Here is a 23,117-nt window from a genome sequence, read left to right as displayed (position 1 = left end):
TTTCACCATGTTGGCCAGGATGGTCTCGATCTCTTGACCTCATGATCCACCCACCTTGGCCTCCCAAAGTGCTGGGATTACAGGCGTGAGCCACCACGCCTGGCCCTCTACATTCTTTTTCACTGGTCTATGTGTCTGTTTCTACACCAGTACCATGCTGTTTTAATTATTATAGCTTTGTAGTAGATTTTGAGATCAGGTAATATGATGTCTTCAGCTTTGTTCTTCTTGTTCAGATTGCTTTTGCTATTTAAGGTCTTTTGTGGTTGCATAAGAAGTGGCAAGAATGGGTATTTCTGTCTTGTTCCTGATCTTAGGAGCAAAAGCTTTGAAATTCCCACCCTTGAGTATGATTTATCTGTGGGCTTGAAATTCAAAAGCTTTGAGATTTCAAAAGCTTTGCAATTCCCACCCTCGAGTATGATTTAGCTGTGGGCTTGTCATATGTGACCTTTCTTGTATTGCAGTATAGTCTTTTTATTCTTTTCTTTTTTTAGACAAACAGCTTTGTTGGTCTAAAGGCCCACATTCAGCCCACGGCTGAATCCCCCCACATTGGTCTCAGGCCTGGGAGGACCAGTGCCCTGTGGAGAGAAGACAGGTCAGGGGTGAGGGCCAGGGGCCAACCATGAGGGGCCAGACCACGTGAGCAATGGCATCTGGGCAGAGGCCATGAGCCTGTAGAGGCCTGGGTTTCACCGCTGCATGTGGGGTAGCGCGAGGTGAGCTGAGGTCCCTAGAGGCTCTGGGCGCCAAGTCTCACCCACGGCCACGGCCAAAGGCAAGGGTGGGGATAGATTTTCAACCCACCCTGGGTGGCCCATGCATATGAGGCAGGACCTACCTGGGTGGAGAGGAAGTACAATCTTTCTATACCTAATTTGTCGAGAGTTTTTTATCAGGAAAGGACATTGAATTTTGTCAAATGCTTTTTCGGCATCTCTTAAGATAACCATAGTTTTTTTGTCTTTCATTCTGTTAATGTGGTATATCACATTTACTGACATGCCTATGTTGAACCATCCTTACATCCTAGGGGTAAATCCCACATGATCATGGTGAATGATTCTTTTAATGTGCTATTGAATTTGATTTACTAGTATTTTTGTTGACAATTTTCACATCCATGTTTATCATGGATATTGGGCTTTAATTTTCTTGTAGGATCCTTTTCTGGCTTTGGTATCAAGGTAATACTGGCCTTGTAAAATGAGTGTGAAGTATTCCCTCCTCTTTAATTTTTTGAAAGAATTTGAGGAGAGCTGGTACTAGTTTTTCTTTAAATGTCTGGTAAAATTTAGCAGTGAAGCCATCAGATCTTGGGCTTTTCTTTCATGGAAGACTTTTTATTACTGATTCAATATCCTCACTCCTCACTGGTATGTTCAGATTTATTTCTCTTTATTTCTCCTTGACTCAACCTTGGTAGGTTGTATTTTTCTAGGAATTTATCCATTTCTTGCAGGTCATCCAATTTGCTGGTGTTTGTTTTTAGCAGTGTCTTATGATCCTTTGTATTTCTGTGGTATCTGGTTGTAATATCTTATGTAGGCCTTTCTTTAATGGCAACAAAGAGCACTATAGACTGGTATGAGATATAATATGTGTAGATACATACATCAGAGTTTGAAAGAAATATCCACCCTAAGTTGGCTTTCTAAAAATTGCCAACTGCAACATGTTTAAAAACATACTGATAAAGGCTTGGGACTTCTTATAGTGCTTTGACCAACCTAAATTACTCTGCTTAGCTCCCTCTTGAACAAGTACTTCCTCCAGAGGCCATAGACCAAGGTGGGTCTGCCACTTTGCACAAACTGAGAGATTCAGGGTACTACACTGATTGATCACGATAAAGAAAGAATCAGATCCCAATTAACCAACCTTTTAACCTCTCTTTTCTCCCCACCAAAGGCAGCCACTGTTCGCATTGATGAAATGACTTCATCAGCCATCATCCCTGCTTTGGCATAGGCCTTCAACTCATAGTCTGTAAACTTGGACACACTCTAAAAATCAAAAAGAAGAAAAGAAAATGTGAAGTCCAAGAAAATAGGTAAGTTAGCCTGTCATTCAGATTCATTTAACATGAGGCATGGTTTAATACAAGAGTAGATTCTCACTGTAACATCGACAGGAGGAAGAAATCTGGTCCAAATTTGGATTATGATAAGCTTCATCCAGGGTGTTTGGTGGTTGATATATCGAAATGACCCTACTAAAAGTCAGACTCAAGAATAAGTTCCTCACAGAATAAGTTCCAAAGAGGATATTCTGTGAGACTAAAGTGTTTCAGTCATTGTACTAAAAAGTGTTAAGTTAGACTATGTCATAGTTCATTGCTATTAGCCAATGGCCATTGCATAATTTATAGACAAATACCAGAGACCCATGCAGATATCATGATTGGGTATAATATATGGCATATAGCATATAGAGTATAGGCATGATATTGAGAGATGATTCCAGAAAAGAAAGTTCCATGTAAATATTACCCCATTTTCACTCAGTTGGAAATACTCAACTATGTAGTTTTGATTTTTACAAAAGGAAATGAAAAGACATCTGTATTAATAGTAGACACATTAGACTTGGATTGAGTCCTAGTCAAAATGAACCCTCAAAGAAACCCCTGGCAAAGATTAATAAACAACAAGAAGAAAAAACACATATTGTGGAAGATCAACTAGCTCAGAAATATTAAAAAAAAAATATAATACCCAGATTAAGGGAGTTTATCTTCCAGTAGTTTTTCCAAATTTTTAGAAGCACAACTCTTAAAAAACAAAATCTTAGATGAAATTCTAAGACATAAGTATTCATAGTCATTTTAAAAAATAATATATTTCATCAGTCCACATTTTATAAAACATGTGAATTAAAAATGTAACAGTAAGGAAAATGAGACTTGGTTTTTTTGCAGGGGGCGGGGGTGGGGATCAGATTCTTGTTTTATTGCCCAGGCTAGAGTGCAGCGACATGATCCTAGCTGACTGCAACCTCAAATTCCTAGACGCAAGCATTTCACTGGCCTCAGCCTCCTGAGTATCTGACACTACAGGCACATACCACCAGGTCTGGCTATTTAAAGAAATTTTTTTTTTTTTTTTTGTAGAGATGGGGCCTTACTGTGTTGTCAAGACTAAGGCTGTTTTTGTTAACATTAAAATTTACATTTAGCCTAGTGAAGTTGCTTGTATAGTTTACTGTATAGTTGCTTGTAGAAGTTTGTTGTATAGGAACAAACATACACAGACTTGAAAGCAAGACAAGACATGTGCAGACCTACAACATTCCAAATCAGTGACACATTTACAAGAAGCTGGAAATGCATACTGAGGTAACTAGAGAAATTAAGCATTAGTTCTGTTTAAAACCAAGTGAACTAGGCTATGTTTTTAATCTCTAACATGTTAAAATGTGGCCTATGATCTATGTGAGTGTGGATATTACTTTATTACAGGTTTGAAGAAAGAGATTAAGTGTATTAGAAAAAAAAATGAACAAAATGTTTTCAAAACCCCTGAAGGTCTTCTGTGGAAGTTGAGGATTCCCTGGAGTATAGCTGGAAAGCGGGTAGTAGGAAAGACTGTCGTAAAGCTTGAATGATATAGTGGGTTTTAAAACATACATCTCTCTTTAACGATTGATTCTGTGCCAGACACTGCTTAAGTATATAATGTGGATTATTCCCTAAATCATCATAATGTTTTTGGGAGGTATTATCCCTATTTTAAAGATGAGGAAACTGAGGTTTTCATGGGTTAAATGTATTTTTCCTGAGTCACATAACCTGTTTGTGGTAGAGCCAAGCAAGTGAAATGGAGTGAGCTCTTTGCTATTGCCATTTTATACCATTTTCTCTATTATTTGGGAAGTGTTTGAGTAATGTAGTCAGTGGACTGTGAGAATATTTTGCTATTGAGCAATAGGAAATTGGTACCTATTGCTCAATGATGTGTGAGTATGTATGCAGTTTTTCAGTTAAATTCTATTCTCATTTATAGCAAAATTTTTAGTATGCCTGATCCCATAACATGCTAGCTAATGTGGCTCCTCTAATAATAATACTAATTTCTCAGTCCTTGGGAGTGTTTTTAACTGATATGACCCAAAATTCCTACTCCTACATGTCTTGGCCTCAATACCTGGGGAACTGAGACAGTAATAGGGATTACTCTTGGAATGGGTCAGATAACCTCCCTCTGAAAGATAAGATGAAACGGAGCACACAGTTGTGATTGTAGAAATTTTTTTTATGTGCTTGTTAATGCTCCGGGTCTGTCTGTTGTGCCATTTGACGGATGTGCCTGAGCTTGGGAGGACATAGGGAACAAAAGGCATACTGGAGAGTGGGTGGGGTTTGGAGTCAGAGCCCCTTAGACTTGAATACTGTTCTGCCAGATGTGTAGTCCCAGACAAGTCCCCTTACCTCTATGAACCTCAGTTTCTTATATTTAAAATGATGTTAGTGCTAACTTTATAAGAGTGTCATAACGATTAGAGATAATGAATATGAAGTTCCTGATAGTGCCTAGAAAAATAGTGACTGCTCAATAAATATAACTGTTGTTAATAAAACAATATTTACTTTATTAAAACATCATTAATCCCTATTCTATGAAATGTCATTTGACACTGAGGAGTAATCCAACAAACTACGTGAAAATAGTGATAATTTTGTTGCTAACTATACTCAGGAGAAGGAACTCAAGTTTCACAAGTTTTGGTTATTTATGAGGGCAAATGTCTTCCCAAGGAGAGATGCAAAAAGACATTCTTACCAGACCAATGGTGGCTGCTCCAATCCCAATGAGAGGGCTGACAGAAATAATGACCAAGGTCAATTTCCAACCCCTGAAAAATCCCAACAGGAACCCACAGATGGTTGAGGTCATGCGCTGAATGAAAAGGGCCATTTGGTCAGCTATGGCATCATTGATTTTACTAATATCACTAGAAACCAGAAAGATTTTGGTCACTAAAATTGAATTTGATCATTCAAATGTCTTGCTGAAAGTCTCAGTCTTTCCCTTTTAAACATTCCCGTCTCTCTATCCCCATCACCCATGGGTAGCATTAACAGTCTCTGAAATCTTGGAAAATTTGCCACACCTTGGGATGTTATCAAGCCTCTCTCTTCAGAGCCAACCAACTTTATCCCCAGTCTAGGTTTCCCAGCTGGTACTCAGTGTTGATAAAGGCTTTTGAAAACCATCTTACTTGACTTTTTCTTTTACATAGCTCATATTCTTGCTCTATCTTGAATAGCCTTTCTTTCTTCATGCCTGCTGAATCCTTTCAGCCTTGAGGTTCTAGTCACATACCTACATTGATTGTTCATCAGTCTTGTATAATTCCCCAAGAAGAAGTAGCACCTTTCTCCCTGTATATCCGTAACACTGTAATTAATCCTGGTGCATGAGTATGTGTGTGTAATTACTGCATTCTGCTTAGAGGCAGTATAGAGCAGTGATGAAGAGCACAGATTTCGGAGCCAGACTAGGAATTTGAATACAAACTCTTGTTGGCAAAGTTACTTAACCTTTTTATGACTCAATTTTCTTGTCTGTAAAATGAGAACAATAATAGAACTTATCCCAATGGGTAGTAATGAAGATTAAAGTAGTGAATATATGTAAAGCCTATGGAACAGTGCCTACCATGTAATAAACAATTAATATGTATTAGTTCCATTATTTATTTGCTTGCACTTCTTATTTCCCCTACTAGGCTGTAAGTTACTTAAGAGCAGAAGTACAAGGTAATTGCAATATTGATTGAATATAATTATATTAAATTCATCTTCCTGAGAACATTCTCTTAATCTTTTGTCTAGATGGAGTACATAGAGCTTGGAACTTAATATCAAGAAAGACCCTAAGACATCACCCAGATATTAGGCCACTGTGTTCCAGAAAGGTTAAATAACTGTTCAAGGTCACAGTTAGGAGCAGAGTAAGTGCTGGAAGCTAGGGGTCCCAACATTCAGTATACTTTTCTACACTGTAGAGTGACTGTCTTTTAGGGGACCCCAAAATTCAGTTCAATAGGGTTCAACCAATTCTAATTCCTCTCATTTAGAATTCCTGGGTGGCTGTTAATGACCTAAGCTAGGTATAAACTGGATTTAAATCCAGTTACACCTGGATGGCTAAACTTTTTTAGCTGTCTTATATAATACTTCATTTCTAATATTTTAATTAAGGTCTACAAACCAAATTGCAGTACCTTGACTTTCAATTTTTAATGTCCATATTTGTCAGTGTATTACCTATGAAAATGCTGTGCCACCTATGAAAGCCCAAGAGATGAAACATAGGAAAACTGAAAATATTTTTAAATTGTTATTTAATTTAGAAGGAAGAGTTTTATTATCCAAAAATCATACACTAAAATACTGTTTAACCAGCCACTTACTCAGAGAATCTTGTATTCAGTTCTCCCACTGAATTGCAGTCAAACCATCCTATTTCCATTCTCATTATTCTCCGAAAGTAAAATTTTCTCATTTTCTGTATCTGATGAGCTGCAGCAATGACCCAAAAGCATATCTGGAAATGGACAAAGGAATGTTTAGCATTGCCATGTTGGAAATATTTGTTAATTTCTTCTTTTTTCAGAAGAAAATACTTCCAATACAACAGTTGAGAAAAGGGGGAAAGTAATTCAGAAAATGCCTTTTCTTGGGAACTGAGGTGTGAGAGCTCTGTCATCTGCTGCTAAAAGTGGAGGTAAATATAACTTTAGGCAGGGTAGCCTGAGATTTGGGTTTGAATCCAACTCTGACACTTAAGCAGGCTCATGTCCTCTGGACTTCACCCTACAGAGCTTCACTTTCCTCATGTGTAAAAGAAGGCTCACAGCATCAAAAGTAAGGCATTATTGTTCTTAAATAACTATTTTTCATGCCATTTCTAAGTGAATTTCCTCCCTGAGAGACTTGCCTAGAAGCATTCGTGCATAATTTTCAGGCAATAATTTTCAAGAAATGTAAGACAAAAATTATGACATCAGCATAAATCTAATGTACTGATAGATTTTCCCTGACTAAAAGAAGAAAAAAAAAAAGCCTGTCGTTAAAATTCCCAATGCCTAAATGGGAAAGATGGATTCATTTCTTTTTAGAACAGCACTGCCTAAAATTCTTGAATGAATAGGAAGGAATTCATTGTTTTTCTACAAAAGGAGGCAAAAGATAAAATATTTTTCTTTCTTAATAAGGGTCAAGTACCTCTAAGCCCTTCCATCACTTAAATCTAAAATATGCTCTAGATTCAGCTTTTCAGAATTTGGGTTGGAATGCAGTTTGTTGAGACTTTTGCAATGAAAGAAAAAGAAAGTAAATTTTACTTTCCTCTATCTATCCCTGTCCCTAGTTTCTTCAAGCTACTCAACTGCCCTCTGCAAACTGCCCCCTGCAAATGTCCATTTCTGGATATAGAAGAGATGAGGAGGTAGGGAAAGGCAGGGGAGGACAGGACATTACAACCACAAGCCTATCCTTCATCTCTCTGGACGACCACTTGCATCCTCCTAAGTTGTCCACTGAGAGAAGCATCCCTCCCCATTCTTTCATTTTACTGTAGTTCTGAGGGCTTCTGATTAGCTTAACGGGTGGCAACACATTGCATCTCACTGTAATGTCTTTGAGATCAGATATTGATCTATAAATTATATAGAGGAGCTACTAACTTGAATATATCCTGTGATAAGTACTGCGACAGCAATTCCAGCATAGTAACTGGCAAATTTGATCATTTCGCTTTCAATGTTCAGCAACCTTCAAAAGAGGGAAAAGAATGTTCAGGCTTGTAAGTAGGATCAAGCTACCAGAGATTACATTTGTGGATATAGAGGGATTTAAAAAATATATATTGTATATTTTATGAGAAAGACATTTTATCTACACAAAATTATAATAAATACAACCAAATATCTAAATTGACCTAATGGTACCAATCACAGAAAATATGCAGATCTCCTTCAGTTTTATAGGCAGAGGTGCTAGGACCCTGATATAATTAATCAACAGTTGTTGGAAGCCAGGGAACCCTAAATGGCAGCTCAGGGCTTGGTCCACTTTGGTCTCTTTCATGCATGCTCATCACGCAGTGATAGAGCAATCACAGGTAAGAAAGATTTTCATTTGACCCAGCAATCCCATTACTGGGTATATATCCAAAGGATTATAAATCGTTCTACTATAAGAATACATGCACACGAATGTTTGTTGCAGCACAGTTTACAATAGCAAAGATCTGGAACCAACCCAAATGCCCATCAATGATAGACTGGACAGGCAAAATGTGGCACATATACACCATGGAATATTATGCAGCCATCAAAAACGATGAGTTCGTGTCCTTTGTAAGGACATGGATGAACCTGGAAACCATCATTCTTAGCAAACTGACACAAGAACAGAAAATCAAGCACCGCATGTTCTCACTCATAGGCGGGTGTTGAACGATGAGAACACATGGACACAGGGAGGGGAGCATCACACGCTGGGGTCTGTTGGGGGGAAATAGGGGAGGGACAGCAGGGGGTGGGGAGTTGGGGAGAGATAGCATGGGGAGAAATGCCAGATATAGGTGAAGGGGAGGAAGGCAGCAAATCACACTGCCATGTGTGTACCTATGCAACAATCTTGCATGTTCTTCACATTGTATCCCCAAATCTAAAATGCAATTAAAAAAAAAGAAAGATTTTCAAAAGCCAGACAGGCTGTCTGAAAAGACACTGATAGAACGATGTGTGCTGTAAATCCTACTGTTACCTCCTCTAGGAATGTAAGCCAGCTTTACAACATCTCTATCTCAGAGTGACACTGAAAAATGTGCCCGTTATCTTCCCATGGGAGAGAAAAGTGCTTTATTAGCCCTGTCTTTTTGCTGACTACAGCCTAAGTTTCATTCACCAGGACAATTTCTAAGGCTGAAGACAAAGACACTTGTGAAAAATAGCAAGAAGAAAAATAGCAAGGAAAAATAGCAAAGAAAAATACTTTGGCATTTTCCCCAGAAGTACTACCATGCTGCTGCACAGGGCTTGGGATTGGCAGTGCCAGGGAAGGGAGGAAAAAAATTCTGAAATTGCTTTTAGGAATGAAGGCATTCCATAATTAGAAAATTAACATATTCATTGATGACAGTTCTGATCCTTGGGGACAAGTTAAATGGTATAGAGTCTACTTTAGAAAATCAAAAGGCAGCCTCGTTAGCATGGGTTCTTCATCCTATGTCCTTTCTGCTCTCTGTCAGGCCTTCTTTTTGTGGTTTGGGCTTGAATTATTTTCTCTCTCTATTGAACTCAGGTCAAGCGTTATAATTCATTTAATACAGAATAAACTACTTTTACACAACATGTTTTATTGCCATCTTGCACTATTAGTCAATATCTTTATTGAATATATTTATATTGAGTACCTTTATTCTTGCCCTGCTAGTAGATTGCAAGCTACCCAAGGTCAAGAGCTGGGCTTACACTGCTTAGTCACTTTGCCTGAAATCAATAACTGTTTCTTGATTTTGCTTTGACTTTCAAAATACTAATTAGGAAGGGAAATAACTGCTGTGGTGAACCCTTCTGACAGCCTGAAAACCAGCTAAGGTCTCTTGTGCTCAACACATTCCCAGTCTTTCATGATGACTAAGAGGAACCCTGAGATAAATAAGAACTAGAAAAATCATAAAGTTATCTATGAGAATCCACAATCAGAGGCTCTTATAAAAGCTAAATATGTCTAAATAAAGAGTATACTGTATTATTAAAAGTAAAATCTTTCTTATGTATACATGAGTTGGTTCCCTGCATTTTCAGTTTGTTTTGGAGTGTCCAAAACTAGAAAACTATAAGCATTTGTCCAAACATTTTACTTAGAGAATAGTAGTCAACAGAGGCTGGGAAGAGCAGTGGAGAGAGAGGGATGGGGAGAGGTTGGTCAGCAGGTACAAAGTTAGTGTTCAGGAATAAGTTCTGGTACTACATTGTATAGTAGGTGACTACAGTTAACAATAATACATTGACTATTTCAAAAGAGCTAGAAGATAGGATTTTGAATGTTCTCACCACAATGACACGATAAATGTCTTAGGTGATGGAAATGCTAATTACTTGATTTGATCATTACATATTGCATACATGCATCAAAACGTCAGACTATATCCCATAAATATGTACACTTGTGTGACAATTAAAATGATAAATAAGTAAATAACTTTACCTAAATTTTCTGTGGCATCTTTATTCTACAAGCACTTTAAGCAGAAGTGACGAAGTAACTGTCATTTAAAATGCCAGTTAACAAACATATGTAGATTAAGGGTGTTGGGCACTGGCTCAGCTCTGGGATTTTCTGGAACAAAGTTCAGGAGAGTTTTATCACTGCTGGATGGTGCACATAAAGATATGTGTAGTTTATCGCTCTTTTCACCCCTGAGGTGTCTTTGAAATGAGTGGTTAACTCATTTTTATTTTATTCTGGGAAGAAGAGGTGATTAAGGCTTTAGAGAGTATTTTATAGTATTTCTGGAATAACAGAACAAACCTATCCAGAAAACTGACAGGAAGGAAAAGAGCAGGCTTGGCTTTGCTCCCTTGACTACACACCAAGCTCTTTATTGTCTGAATGGTGGAAACCCTTGACATCATAAAACCCCAGGACAGATTCTATAACATGTGCAGGTGATTTGGACCACAGAATGGCATCTTTTTTTTAACAGCAAAAACTGACATGAACCTACTTGAATGAATTAAGATTCCTCATTTGTTTAAGAACAAAGACTCATTTGTTGAATAGCAAAGAAGAGAGAGAGATGACAATTAGAGGAAAAAGGTAAAAGATGCTTTATAAATTATTTTAATATGAGGACTTATTTTGCTTTCTTTTTACCTTGTTTTGGAAACTTTCTACCTTTTTTCTTCTTTTTACCTTGCTTTGTCATTCAATTTACACATCAAGCTTACAGATTTACTACAGCCATATCTTGCAAATATTTTGTAAAACTATAGGACAATATAACATCCAGGATATTGACACTGATATAATCAAGATCAGAACATTCTCATCATCTCAAGACTTTCTCATATTGTCCTTTCACACCTCCACATGATTCTATCCATTCCCCACGTCCTCCTTAGCCCTGGCTATAACCTATCTGTTTTCCTTTGCTATAATTTTGTCATATCGAGAATGTTATATAAATGGAATCATACAGTGTAGAACCTTTTGGGGTTGGCTTTTTTCCACTTAGCATAATTATTTCAAGTTTCATCATCAACAGTTCATTCTTTTTTACTGTTAAGGAGGATTCCATATAATATAGATAGATATTCTTGTGTCAGTTTAACCAAACACCACATGTTCTCACTCATAAGTGGGTGTTGAACAATGAGAATACATGCACGCAGGGAGGGGAACATCACACACTGGGACCTGGAGGTGGGGGTGGGGCTAGGGGAGGAATAGCAGCGGGTGGGGGGATTGGGGAGGGAGAGCATTAGGAGAAATACCTAATGTAGATGACAGGGCAATGGATGCAGCAAACCACCATCATGGCACGTGTATACCTATGTAACAAACCTGCATGATCTGCACATGTACCCCAGAACTTAAAGTATAATAAATAAATTTAAAAATATATATAGATAGATGTATCACAATTTGTTTAACCTTTCATCCTTTGGAGGATAACCAGGCTATTCCCAATTTTTATCTGTTATATATTAAGCAGCTATAAACATTTGTGCATAGGTTTTTATGTGAGCATAAGTTTTCATTTCTCTGGAATAAATCCCCAACAGTAGAAATGCTGGGTCATATGGTAGTCGAGTGTTTATATTTTTTTAAATTACCAAGCTGTTTTCCAGAATAGCTATGACATGATTCAAATGACAGGAGTGATTTTATGAGTGATCCACTTCTTCCACATTCTCATCAGCATTTATGGTTATCACTGTTTTTAATGTTAGCCATTTTGATAAGTCTATAGTAATATCTCATTTTGATTTAATTTGCATTTCTTTTTTTTTTAAAGATGGGGTTTCACCATGATGGCCAGGCTGGTCTTGAACTCCTAACCTCAGGTGATCCACCCACCTCAGCCTCCCAAAGTGCTAGGATTACAGGCGTGAGCCACCGTAATTTGCATTTCTCTAACTATTGATGTTAACATATTTCATGTGCTCATTTGCCATCTTATGCCCTTACTCATGTCTTTCTCCCATCTTTGAATTGAAATTTGCTATTGCTATATTAACATTGAGTTTTGAGAATTCTTTGTATGTTCTAGATCCTAGTCCTTATTGGGTTATATAAACTGCAAATATGTTCTCCCAGTCAGTAGCTTGTCTCTTCATTCTCTTAATGGGATCTTTTACAAAGTTTTTAATTTTAATGAAGTCCAATTTGTCCAATTTTCCCTTTATGAATTGTGATTTTGGTGTCATACATGCTCTGTCTAGCTCTAGAACATGAAAATGGTCTCTTCCATATTTTTATACAACTTTAGTTTTATTTTTTACATATAAGTCCGTGATTCATTTGAGCTAACTTTTGCATAACTTCATTTTTTTTTTTTTTTGCCTATGGATGTCCAATTGCTCCACAACCATTTGATGAAAAGCTTCTTTCCCCCACTGAACTGTTTTTCCACTTTAGTCAAAAATCAGCTGGACATATTTGTGTGGGTCTATTTCTGAGTTCTCTATTCTGTTCCATTGATCTATATATCTAAGCTCTGTAAATACCATGCATCCCTGACTGCATTAGCTATATAATATGTCTTGAAATTGGGTAGATTGATTCTTCTCACTTTATTATTATTTTTCATAATTGTTTCAGCTATTCTAGTTCTTTTGCATTTTCATAAACATTTTAGGGTAATCAGCTACATCTGCAAAAAATCTTGCTTGTATTTGGATATATTAGGGCTTAAATATGTCATTTTATTTCTTGTTTTCTATTTCTTCTGTTATTTCTGTGTTTGCTTTCTCTTACCTTCCTGTGGGCTGCTTGAACATTTTTTTAGAATTCAATTTTGATTTATCTGCAGTGTTTTTAAGTGTCTCTCTTTGCATAGGTTTTTTAGTGGTTGCTCTGGGAAATACATTATAGATACATCACTTTTCACAGTCTACTAGTGGTGTCATTTTACCAATTCAAGGGAAATATAGAAAGATTACCTCCCATTACATACCTCTACTCTCCTATGTTAATCATATAAGTGTCTTAACTATTTCCAAATTAAACACACATCAGATAGTGTCATAATAGGATCATGTCACAGTGTTAGGGTTTTTGCTTCTACTATAAAACATAATTTAGAAAACTCAAGAGAAGGAAGGTCTATTGCATTTACTCATGGTTTTGTTACTATGCACTTTCTTCCTGATGTCTAGGACTTTTATTATTTCCTTTCTACTTAAAGAACTTTTTTTATTCTTTTGAGGTAAGCCAGCTGGTGACAAATTCTTAATTTATTTCATTTAAATATATCTTGATTTCCCCTTCCATGAGGGTGGTGGCAATGTTTTGACTCTCTAACTCCAACCCAGCAGGTAATGGGAGAGGTGCCTTATTATACTGGGGGTGATTTAGCCTCTCACATATTCTCCACTGACACCAGAGGGTGGTGAGGGAGTGTTACAAGAGGAGCTCATTACCACCTAGCAAGTGTAGAAGTCTATGCTCCCAACTCAACCTTTGCTGGCATGTGTCAGAGTGAAGCCACCATTTTCTCCTGTGGTGTTTGGCTGGAGTAGAGCAGTTACTGCTTAAAAGCTTTCTACTAGGCTTTCTCTTTCTGACTCACTATCTAGAAGGAGCAGGATTTTGTTGGGTATTTTTGGTCTGCACTCATTGGGGATTCCAGTTTCCCAGCTTTTTCAACACTTAATCTATTATATATTAGGCATAACAAACCCAGGGAACTTATCAACATGTTATTACTTGGCTCCTGAGGGCTCTAGCCAGTTGGTCTTTTTCCTCCACTTTTCAGAATGTTATGTTTGTTTTATATGTAATGAATTAAGCAGTACAATCAAAAGATAAAGATTATCAGGGTGTGTAAACAAACAAGATCCAATTCAGTGCTGTCTACAGGAGACACACTTTAGATCCAAAGATACAAACAGGTTGAAACAAAAAGATTTAAAAAAATATCATTTCAAAAAGCAACCATAAGAAACCAGGAGTGGCTATACTAATAACAGACAAAATAGACTTTAAAAATTCGTTACTTGAGATAAAAATATTTTATAAACATAAAAGATCAATTCATCATGAAGTGATAACATTTATGAAGATATATGCACCAAAATAAGAGCCCCCAAAACACATGAAGCAAAGCCTGACAGATTTGAAGGAAGACATAGATATTTCTGCAGTGATAGAAATTTCAATTGCATACTTTCAATATTGGAGAAAACAGGTAGAAGATCAACAGGAATAGAAGATTTGAAAAACAGTATAAACCAACTAGACCTAACAGAGATCTTTAGAACACTGCACCCAGCAACAGCAAAATACACATCCCTCTCAAGTGCATATGAAACATTTTCCAGGGCAGACACATGCTATGTCATAAAATAAACTTCAATAAGTTTCAAAGAATTAAAATCACATAAAATATATTCTCTGACTATGATAGAGTGAAACTCGAAATTCATAATGAAAATACTTGGGAATTTCACACACATGTGGAAACAATAATACACTCAGAAATGAACAATGGGTCAAAAAATTACAAGAGAAACTAGAAAATAATTTGAGATAAATGAAAATGAAAATTCAACATTAAAAAACTTATGGGATGCAGCTAAAGCAATTCTTAGAAGGAAATTTGTAGTTTTAATGGTTTGTGTTAAAGAAAATCTTAAATCAATAATTCAACATCTCCTTTTAAGACACTGGAGATAAAAAAGCAAACTAAGACTTAAATAAGCAGAAGGAGAGAAATAGTAAAGAGTAGCGTGGAAATAAATGAAGTAGAGATTTAAAAAATGATAAAGAAAATAGAGAACAATAGAAAAACAATAGAGAAAATAAAAAGGACCAAATATGGTTCTTCAAAAAGATTAACAAAAACAACAAATCTTTAGCTAGACTGACCAGAAAGAGAAGACTCAAATAACTAAAATCAGAAATGAAAAGAAACATCACTATTGACCTTACAGTAATAAAAAAGATAAATACTTTGGACGTTTACATGCTAATCTATTAGATAACTGAGATGAAATGGACAAACTCCTAAGAAGTACAAACTACTGAAACCAACTAAAAAAAGAAATAGGAAAAAAATAGGCAAAAGACCTAAATAGGAATTTCTCAAGAGAAGACATGCAAATGGCCAACAGGTATATGAAAAGATGATAAACGCCACCAATTATGAGGGAAATGCAATCAAAACCATGGGATATCTCCTCATACCTTTTAGAATGACTATTATCAAAAAGAAGAAAAATATCAAGTGTTAGCAAGAATGTGGAAAAAAGGGAACCCTTGTACATTGTTGGTGGAAATATAAATTAGTATAGCCATTATGGAAAAATGTATGTAGTTTCGTCAAAAAGTTAGAACTACTATTTAACCCATCAATATTACAATGGGTATATATCCAAGAAAAATGAAACCAATATGTCAAAGAGATATCTACATTCTCATGCACATTGCAGCATTATTCACAATAGCCACCTATGTGTCCATCAACAAATGAGTGGATAAAGAAAATGAGGTACATATAGACAATGGAATATTATTCAGCCTTAAAAAAAATCTGTCATTTGCAACAACACAGATGCACCTCTAGGATATCATGTTAAGTGAAATAAACCAGGGACAGAAAGACAAATACAGTGTAATCTCACTTAAATGTGATATCTAAAAAATTTGAATTCATAGAAGCAGAGAGCAGAATGGTAGTTACCAAGAGCTAGAGGTGGGAAGATTAAGGAGATGGTTAAAAAATGCAAAATTTCAATTAGGAGGAATAAGTTCAAGAAATCTACTGTGCTGACTAGAGTTAGTAACAATGTTTTGTATACTTGAAAATTACTGAAAGAGATTTTTATTTTTTTTGTTTTATAAAGAGTGTACTTTTTATTATTTTACAATTTTTTAAATTTTTATTTCAATAGGTTTTTGGGGAACAGGTGGTGTCTGGTTGCATTAATAAGTTCTTTGGTGGTGATTTCTGAGATTTTGATGCACCCATCATCCAAGCAGTGTATACTGCACCCAATATGTACTCTTTTATTCCTTGCTATCCACCCTTTTCCCCAAATCCCCAAAGTCCAATGTATCATTCTCATGCCTTTGTGTCCTCATAGCTTAGCTCCTATATATAAGTGAGAATATATACTGTTTAGTTTTCCATTCCTGAGTTACCTCACTTAGAATAATAGTCTCCAATTCCATCCAGGTTGCTGCAAATGCCATTATTGTGTTCCTTTCTATGGCTGATTAGTATTCCATGGTATACATAGATACACCAAGTTTTCCTTATCCACTTGTTGACTGATGAGCATTTGGGCTGATTCAATATTTTTCAATTGCAATTTCCACTGCTATACACATACATGTACAAGTATCTTTTTTGTATAATGACTTCATTTCCTCTGGGTACATGCCTATTAACAGTAGTGAGATTGCTGGATCAAACGGTGGATCTACTTTTACTTCTTCAAGGAATCACACACTGTTTTCCATAGTGGTTGTGTAAAAGTGTTCCCTTTTCACCATATTCATGCCAACATCTATTCTTTTTTGAATTTTTTATTATAGCCATTCTTGCAGGAGTGAGGTGATATCACATTGTAGTTCTGATTTGCATTTCCCTGATTTGCTTGGTAGTGGCAAATTCCCTCAGCATTTGTTTTTTTGGAAAAGACTATATCTTTCCTTATGAAGCTTAGTTTTCCTGGATATGAAATTCTTGGCTGATAATTGCTTTGTTTAAGGGGGCTAAAAATAGGACCCCAATCCCTTCTAACTTGTAGGGTTTCTGCTGAGTAATCTGGTTTTTTGTTTTGTTTTGTTTATTTATTTTTATTATATTTTAAGTTCTGGGGTACATGTGCAGCTTGTGCAGGATTGTTACATAGATATACAAGAGACTGAAGATCCACTCAATGAAATAAAATGAGAAGGCAAGATTAGAGAAAGAAGAGTGAAAAGAAATGAACAAAGCCTCCAAGAAATATGGGATTATATAAAAAGACCAAACCTACATTTGGTCAGTGTACCTGAATGTGACGGGCAGAATGAAACCAAGCTGGAAAACATTCTTCAGCATATTATCCAGGAGAACTTCCCCAACCTAGCAAAGCAGGCCAACATTCAAATTCAGGAAATACAGAGAACACCAAAAAGATATTCCTCAAGAAGAGCAACCCCAAGGCACGCAGTCATCAGATTCACCAGGGTTGAAATGAAGGAAAAAATGCTAAGGGCAGCCAGAGAGAAAGGTCGGGTTACCCACAAAGGGAAGCCCATCAGACTCACAGTGGATCTCTCAGCAGAAACCCAACAAGCCAGAAGAGAGTGGGGGCCAATATTCAACATCCTTAAAGAAAAGAATTTTCAATCCAGAATTTCATATCCAGCCAAACTCAGCTTCCTAAGTGAAGGAGAAATAAAATCCTTTATAGACAAGCAAATGCTGAGAGATTTCATCACCACCAGGCCTGCCTTATAAGAGCTCCTGAAGGAAGCAATAAACATGGAAAGGAGCAACCGGTGCCAACACCGCAAAAACATGCCAAATTGTAAAGACCATCAACACAGTGAAGAAACTGCATCAACTAATGGACAAAACAACAAGCTAGCATCAAAATGGCAGGATTAAATTCACACATAACAATATTAACCCTAAATGTAAATGGGCTAAATGCCCCAATCAAAAGACACAGACTAGCAAATTTGATACAGTCAAGACTCATTTGTGTGCTGTATTCAGGAGACCCATCACATGTGCAAAGACACACATAGGCTCAAAATAAAGAGAAATCTGTTGTTAATCTGACAGGTTTTCCTTTATAGGTTACCTGGTGCTTTTGCCTCACAGCTCTTTTCTTTCCTTTATTGTGACTTTAGATAACCTGATGACTACGTGCCTAGGTGATGATCTTTTTGCAATGAATTTCCCAGATGTTCTCTTAGCTTCTTGTATTTGGATGTCTACATCTCTAGACAAGAGATCTTCCTCGCAAGGCCAGGGAAGTTTTTCTTGATTATTCCTTCACATATATTTTCCAAACTTTTAGATTTCTCTTCTTCCTTGAGAATGTCAATTATTATTTGGTTTGGTCATTTAACAGAGTCCCAAATTTCTTGGAGGATTTTTTTATTTTGTAAATTGTTTTTTCTTTGTCTTTGATGGATTGGGATAATTTGAAAGCCTTGTCTTCAAGCTCTGAAGTTCTTTCTTCTGCTTATTTGATTCCATTGCTGAGAATTTCCAGTACATTTTGCATTCCTCTAAGTGTGTCCTTGATTTCCAGAAGTTGTGATTGTTTTTTATTTATGCTATTTATTTCACTGAAGAATTTTCCTTTCATATCTGGTATCATGGTTTTTATTTCCTTCAGTTGGACTTCACCTTTCTCTGGTGCTTCCTTGATTAGCTTAATAATCAACCTTCTAAATTATTTTTCTGGCAATTCAGAGATTTCATCTTGGTTTAAATCCATTGCTGGTGAGACGATATGATCTTCTAGGGGTGTTAAATAATTTTGTTTTGTCATATTACCAAAATTGCTTTTCTGGTTCCTTCTCATTTGGGTAGACAAGTCAGAGGGAACATCTGGGATTTGTAGGCTGTTATTCAAATTCATTTGTCCCACAGGGTGCTCCCTTGATGTAGTGTTCTCTCCCTTCTCCTGTGAATGGGGCTTCCTTTCATCCTTACTGATGAGCCAAATGGTAGTGATTGTTTTTGCTCTTCTGGGTCTAGCCACCCAGCAGTTACTAGGCTCTGGGCTGGTACTGGCCAAGTGTCTGCAAAGAGTCCTGTGATGTGATCGGTCTTCATTTCTTGCAGCTGTGGATACCAGCACCTGCTCCTGGTGGAGGCAGCAGGGGAGTGAAGTGGGCTCTGTGAGGGTCTTCTGTCGTGTTTTTGTTTAGTGCACTGGTTTTGTGTTGGTTGGCCTCCAGCTAAGAGGTGACACTATCAAGAGTGCATCAACTGTGGTCCTATAGGGAGGATGCAAACTTGCCCTCGGGACACCTGGTTAAGTATTAAGGTTTCTCAAGCAGTGGACAGGGCCACAGAGTTCCCAAGATAATTTGGCCTTTGTCTTTGGCTACCAGGGCAGGTGACAAAGACCACCAGGTAGGGGCAGGGATAGGTGTGTCTGAGCTCAGCCTCTTCTTGGGCAGGGTTTGCTGCAGCTGCTGTGGGGGATAGGAGTGTGGTTCCAAGTCCATTGGAGTTACATTCCCAGAAGGATTATGGCTGCCTTTGCTGAGTTATACAGGTTACCAGGAAAGTAGTGGAAAGCTGGCAGTCACAGGCCTCACCCTGCTCCCACTCAGCCCACAGTCCTAGAAGGCTGGTCTCACACCCACTGTGCCACTGACAGTAGCACTGAATCAATTTCCAGGCAGCCAGTGACCAGGGCTGAAAACTTGCCCCAGACCACAAGCCTCCCCGTTGAGAAAGCAAGCAGACTCAGGTTTTTGGCATCGTAGGAAGCCTGCAGCCAAGAGTGGATTTTTAGTATTTTTCCCACATAAAAAGACAAGTGTGTGAAGTCGTGAATATGTTAATTAGCTCAATTTAGCCATTCCACAATGTATACATATTTCAAAATATCTTGCTGTATACCATAAATGTAAATAATTTTTATTTGCCAAATTAAAAAAATTTTTAAAAGAAACAGAAAATCAGAGTGGACCTATAACAACTAAAGAGATTGAATCAGCAATAAAAAACTTTCAACAAAGAAAAGTCTAAGATGAGATGACTTCACTGAAGAATTCTACAAAACATTTAAAGAACTAATACCAACTCTTCCCAAACTCTTCAAAAAACAGAATGGAAAGGAACCCTGCCAAACTATCAGGCCATAATTATCTGATACCAAAAGCAGACAAAGACATTATAAGTAAAGAAAACTCTTACATATGATATCTTTTATTAATATAGACACAAAAATCTTCACTAAATACAAACAAATTGAATCCTGTAGCATAATAAAATGATTACTCATTATTACCCGGTGAGATTTCTTCCAGGAGTGCAAAAGCAATTCAACATGTGAAAATACACTGATGGCCAGGCACAGTGGCTCACACCTGTAATCCCAACACTTTGGGAGGCTGAGACAGGTGGATCACCTGAGGTTGGGAGTTTCAGACCAGCCTGACCAACATGGTGAAACCCTGTCTCTACTAATAATACAAAAATTAGCTGGGTGTGGTGGTGCAAGCCTGTAGTCTCAGCTACTTGGGAGGCTGAGGCACAAGAATCACTTGAACTCAGGAGGCGGAGGGGGCAGTGAGCCAAGATCATGCTATTGCCTGGACAACAAGAGTGAAACTCCATCTTAAAAAATAAATTCATTGCTGTAATATACCATATCAATATTATAATGGGCAAAACCACATGATCATCTTAATAGATGTAGATGAAGCACATGACTAAATTCAACATCCCTTAATGATTAGAACAGTCTACAAACTAGGATTAGAAGGGAACTTCCTGAAAATAATAAAGGACAGTTATGAAAAAGTCATAGCTAATGTCATACTCAATGGTGAAAGACTGAATGCCTCTCCCCTAAGATAGGAATAAGACAGGGATGTGTGCTGTCACCACTTCTACTCAACACTGTACTGGAGGTTTGGGCCCACACAATTAGGTGAGAATATTAAAAAAAAAAAAAGGCAGCTAGATCAGAAAGGAAAAAGTATAGTCATTGCTATTTGCAGATGACATGGTCTCGTATAAAAATCTTAAAGAGCCTGCTAAAAAACTATTAAACTAATAAGTAGTTCAGCTAGATTTAGAATAAAATATCAATATACCAAAAAACTGTATTTTGATATAGTTGCAATAAGCAAATTGAAAATAAAATTAAGAAAACAATTCCATTTATAACATCAAAAATAATAAAACACTTAACAATCAATTTAACAAAAAATTGCAAAATTTATATTCTAAAAACTATAAAATCTTGTTGAATAAATTAAAGAAGACCCAAATAAATGGATCATGAATCAGAAGACTTAACATTGTTAAGATGGCAATATTTCTTAAATTGATTTACAGATTCAGTGTAATTCCTAGCATTATAGCTGACTTCTTTGCAGAAGTTAAACAATTTATATGAAAATCCAAGAGAAGCAGAATACACACTCCCTAGTAGTAGACTCACACTTTTTGATTCCAAAACTTACTATAAAGCAACAGTAATCAAAACAGTGTGTCACTGGCATAAAGATAAATGTGTAGGTCAATGGAATAGCATAAAGAGTCCACAATAAACCCTCTTACTTACAGTACATTGATTTTGATAAGGATTCTGAGACTATTCGATGGAGGAAGAATAGCCTTTCCAACAAATGGTGCTGAGGCAACTGGCTATCCACACAGGTAGGAATCAATTTGGAGCCCTACTTCACCTGTACAAAAATATACTCAATTCACTCAAAGTGGATCATAGACTAACCATAAGAATGTACTAGTTCATTCTCATACTGCTATAAAGAAATACCTGAGACTGAGTAACTTATAAAGAAAAGAGATTTAATTGGTTCACAATTCTGCAGGCTGTACAGGAAGCATGGTAGCATCTGCTCAGTTTCTGGGGAGGCCTTAGGAAACTTACACTCATGCTGAAAGGTGAAGTGGAAGCTGGTACTTCACATGGCCCAAACAGGAGGAAGAAAGAGGACGGGAAGTGCTACATATCTTTAAATAACCAGATTTCATGAGAACTCACTATTGTGACAACTGCACCCAGAAGGATGGTATTAAACCATGAATAACTGTCCCCATGATCCAGTCACCTCCCAGGATGCTCCATCTCCAACTCTGGGTATTATAATTTGACATGAAATTTAGTGGGGACCCAGATCCAAACCATATCAAAGAGAAAACTATAAAACTCTTAAAAGAAAACATAGGTGTAATGTTTATGACCTTGGATTTGGCAATGGTTTCTTAGATATGACACCAATTCAGAAGCAACAAAAGAATAAACTAGACATCACCAAAATTAAACACTTTAGTGCTTCAAAGATAATTATCAAGAAGTTAGAAAGACAACCCAAAGAATGAGAGGAATTGTTTGCAAATTGTATCTCTGATAAGAGACTTATCTAGAATATATAAAGAATTCCTATAGCTCAATAATAAATAGGCATATGTCTCAGTTTTTAAAAGGGATAAATAAATATTTTGTTATATTATTTATTTCCAAATAAAAGATCTGAGTACATATTTTTCTGAAGAAGATGTGCAAATGGCCAATAAGCACCTAAAAAGAAGCCCAACATAGCTAGTCCTCAGACGAACGCAAATCAAAACCACAATGAGATGCGACTTCACACTCCCCAAGATGGCTACTGTATTGGTTTCTTATGGCTTCTGTAACAATTACCACATTAAAACAAGAGAAATGTATCCCCTCACATGCCCGAAATCAGCTTTGCTGAGTGGAAATCAAGGGGCTGACAGGCCTGTGTTTCCTCCTAAGGCTCTAGGGGAGAAATTTCTCCTTTCTTCTTCCATCTCTTGATAGGTGCTCACATTCCTCGGCTGTGTCAATGTCATTCCATCCTTTTTTTCTGTAGTCACCTTGCCTCTACTCTTCTCTCTACAGGCAAATCCCCCTCTGTCTTCTTCTTAGCAACAATCCCTTTTAAGAGCACATATCACTGCATTTAGGGCCCACCTGGATAATCTAGGATAGTCTCCCCCGTCTCAAGATCCTTAACTGAATCACATCTGCATAGACCCTTTTCCCACACAAGGTAACATTCACGGGTTCCAGGGATAAGGACCTGGATATCTTTTGTGGGGGTCATTATTCAGGCTATGAGAGATATCATCAAAATATAGGTAATAAATAACAAATGCTTCTGAGGATGTGGAGAAATTAGAACC

At 37.0% G+C, this 23,117-nt stretch overlaps 1 protein-coding gene and 1 non-coding gene across 4 annotated transcripts in view; both read right to left on the bottom strand.

The window, feature by feature from the left end:
• Positions 1 to 23,117, bottom strand: part of ABCB11 (ATP binding cassette subfamily B member 11) — a 114,142-nt gene that overhangs the window by 67,978 nt on the left and 23,047 nt on the right. For all 3 annotated transcript variants that reach the window (XM_017519666.2, XM_017519667.2, XM_037735268.1), the window contains 4 exons: positions 7,696 to 7,783; positions 6,421 to 6,554; positions 4,785 to 4,956; positions 1,885 to 2,009 (listed from right to left, as the gene is read on the bottom strand). In XM_017519666.2, coding sequence (XP_017375155.1) covers positions 1,885 to 2,009; positions 4,785 to 4,956; positions 6,421 to 6,554; positions 7,696 to 7,783 — 519 coding nt within the window. The remainder of the gene's footprint in view (positions 1 to 1,884; positions 2,010 to 4,784; positions 4,957 to 6,420; positions 6,555 to 7,695; positions 7,784 to 23,117) is intronic.
• On the bottom strand, positions 677 to 810 carry LOC119469681. The gene has a single exon (XR_005198515.1). It is a non-coding gene; the product is annotated as a small nucleolar RNA ACA64 (small nucleolar RNA).

This window comes from Cebus imitator, unplaced genomic scaffold (genome assembly GCF_001604975.1).
Source record: "Cebus imitator isolate Cc_AM_T3 unplaced genomic scaffold, Cebus_imitator-1.0 Scaffold765, whole genome shotgun sequence".
NCBI classification, from domain to species: Eukaryota; Metazoa; Chordata; class Mammalia; order Primates; family Cebidae; genus Cebus; species Cebus imitator.
Note: the sequence above shows the minus strand (reverse complement) of the source record. Positions and strands in the feature narration are given on the sequence as shown.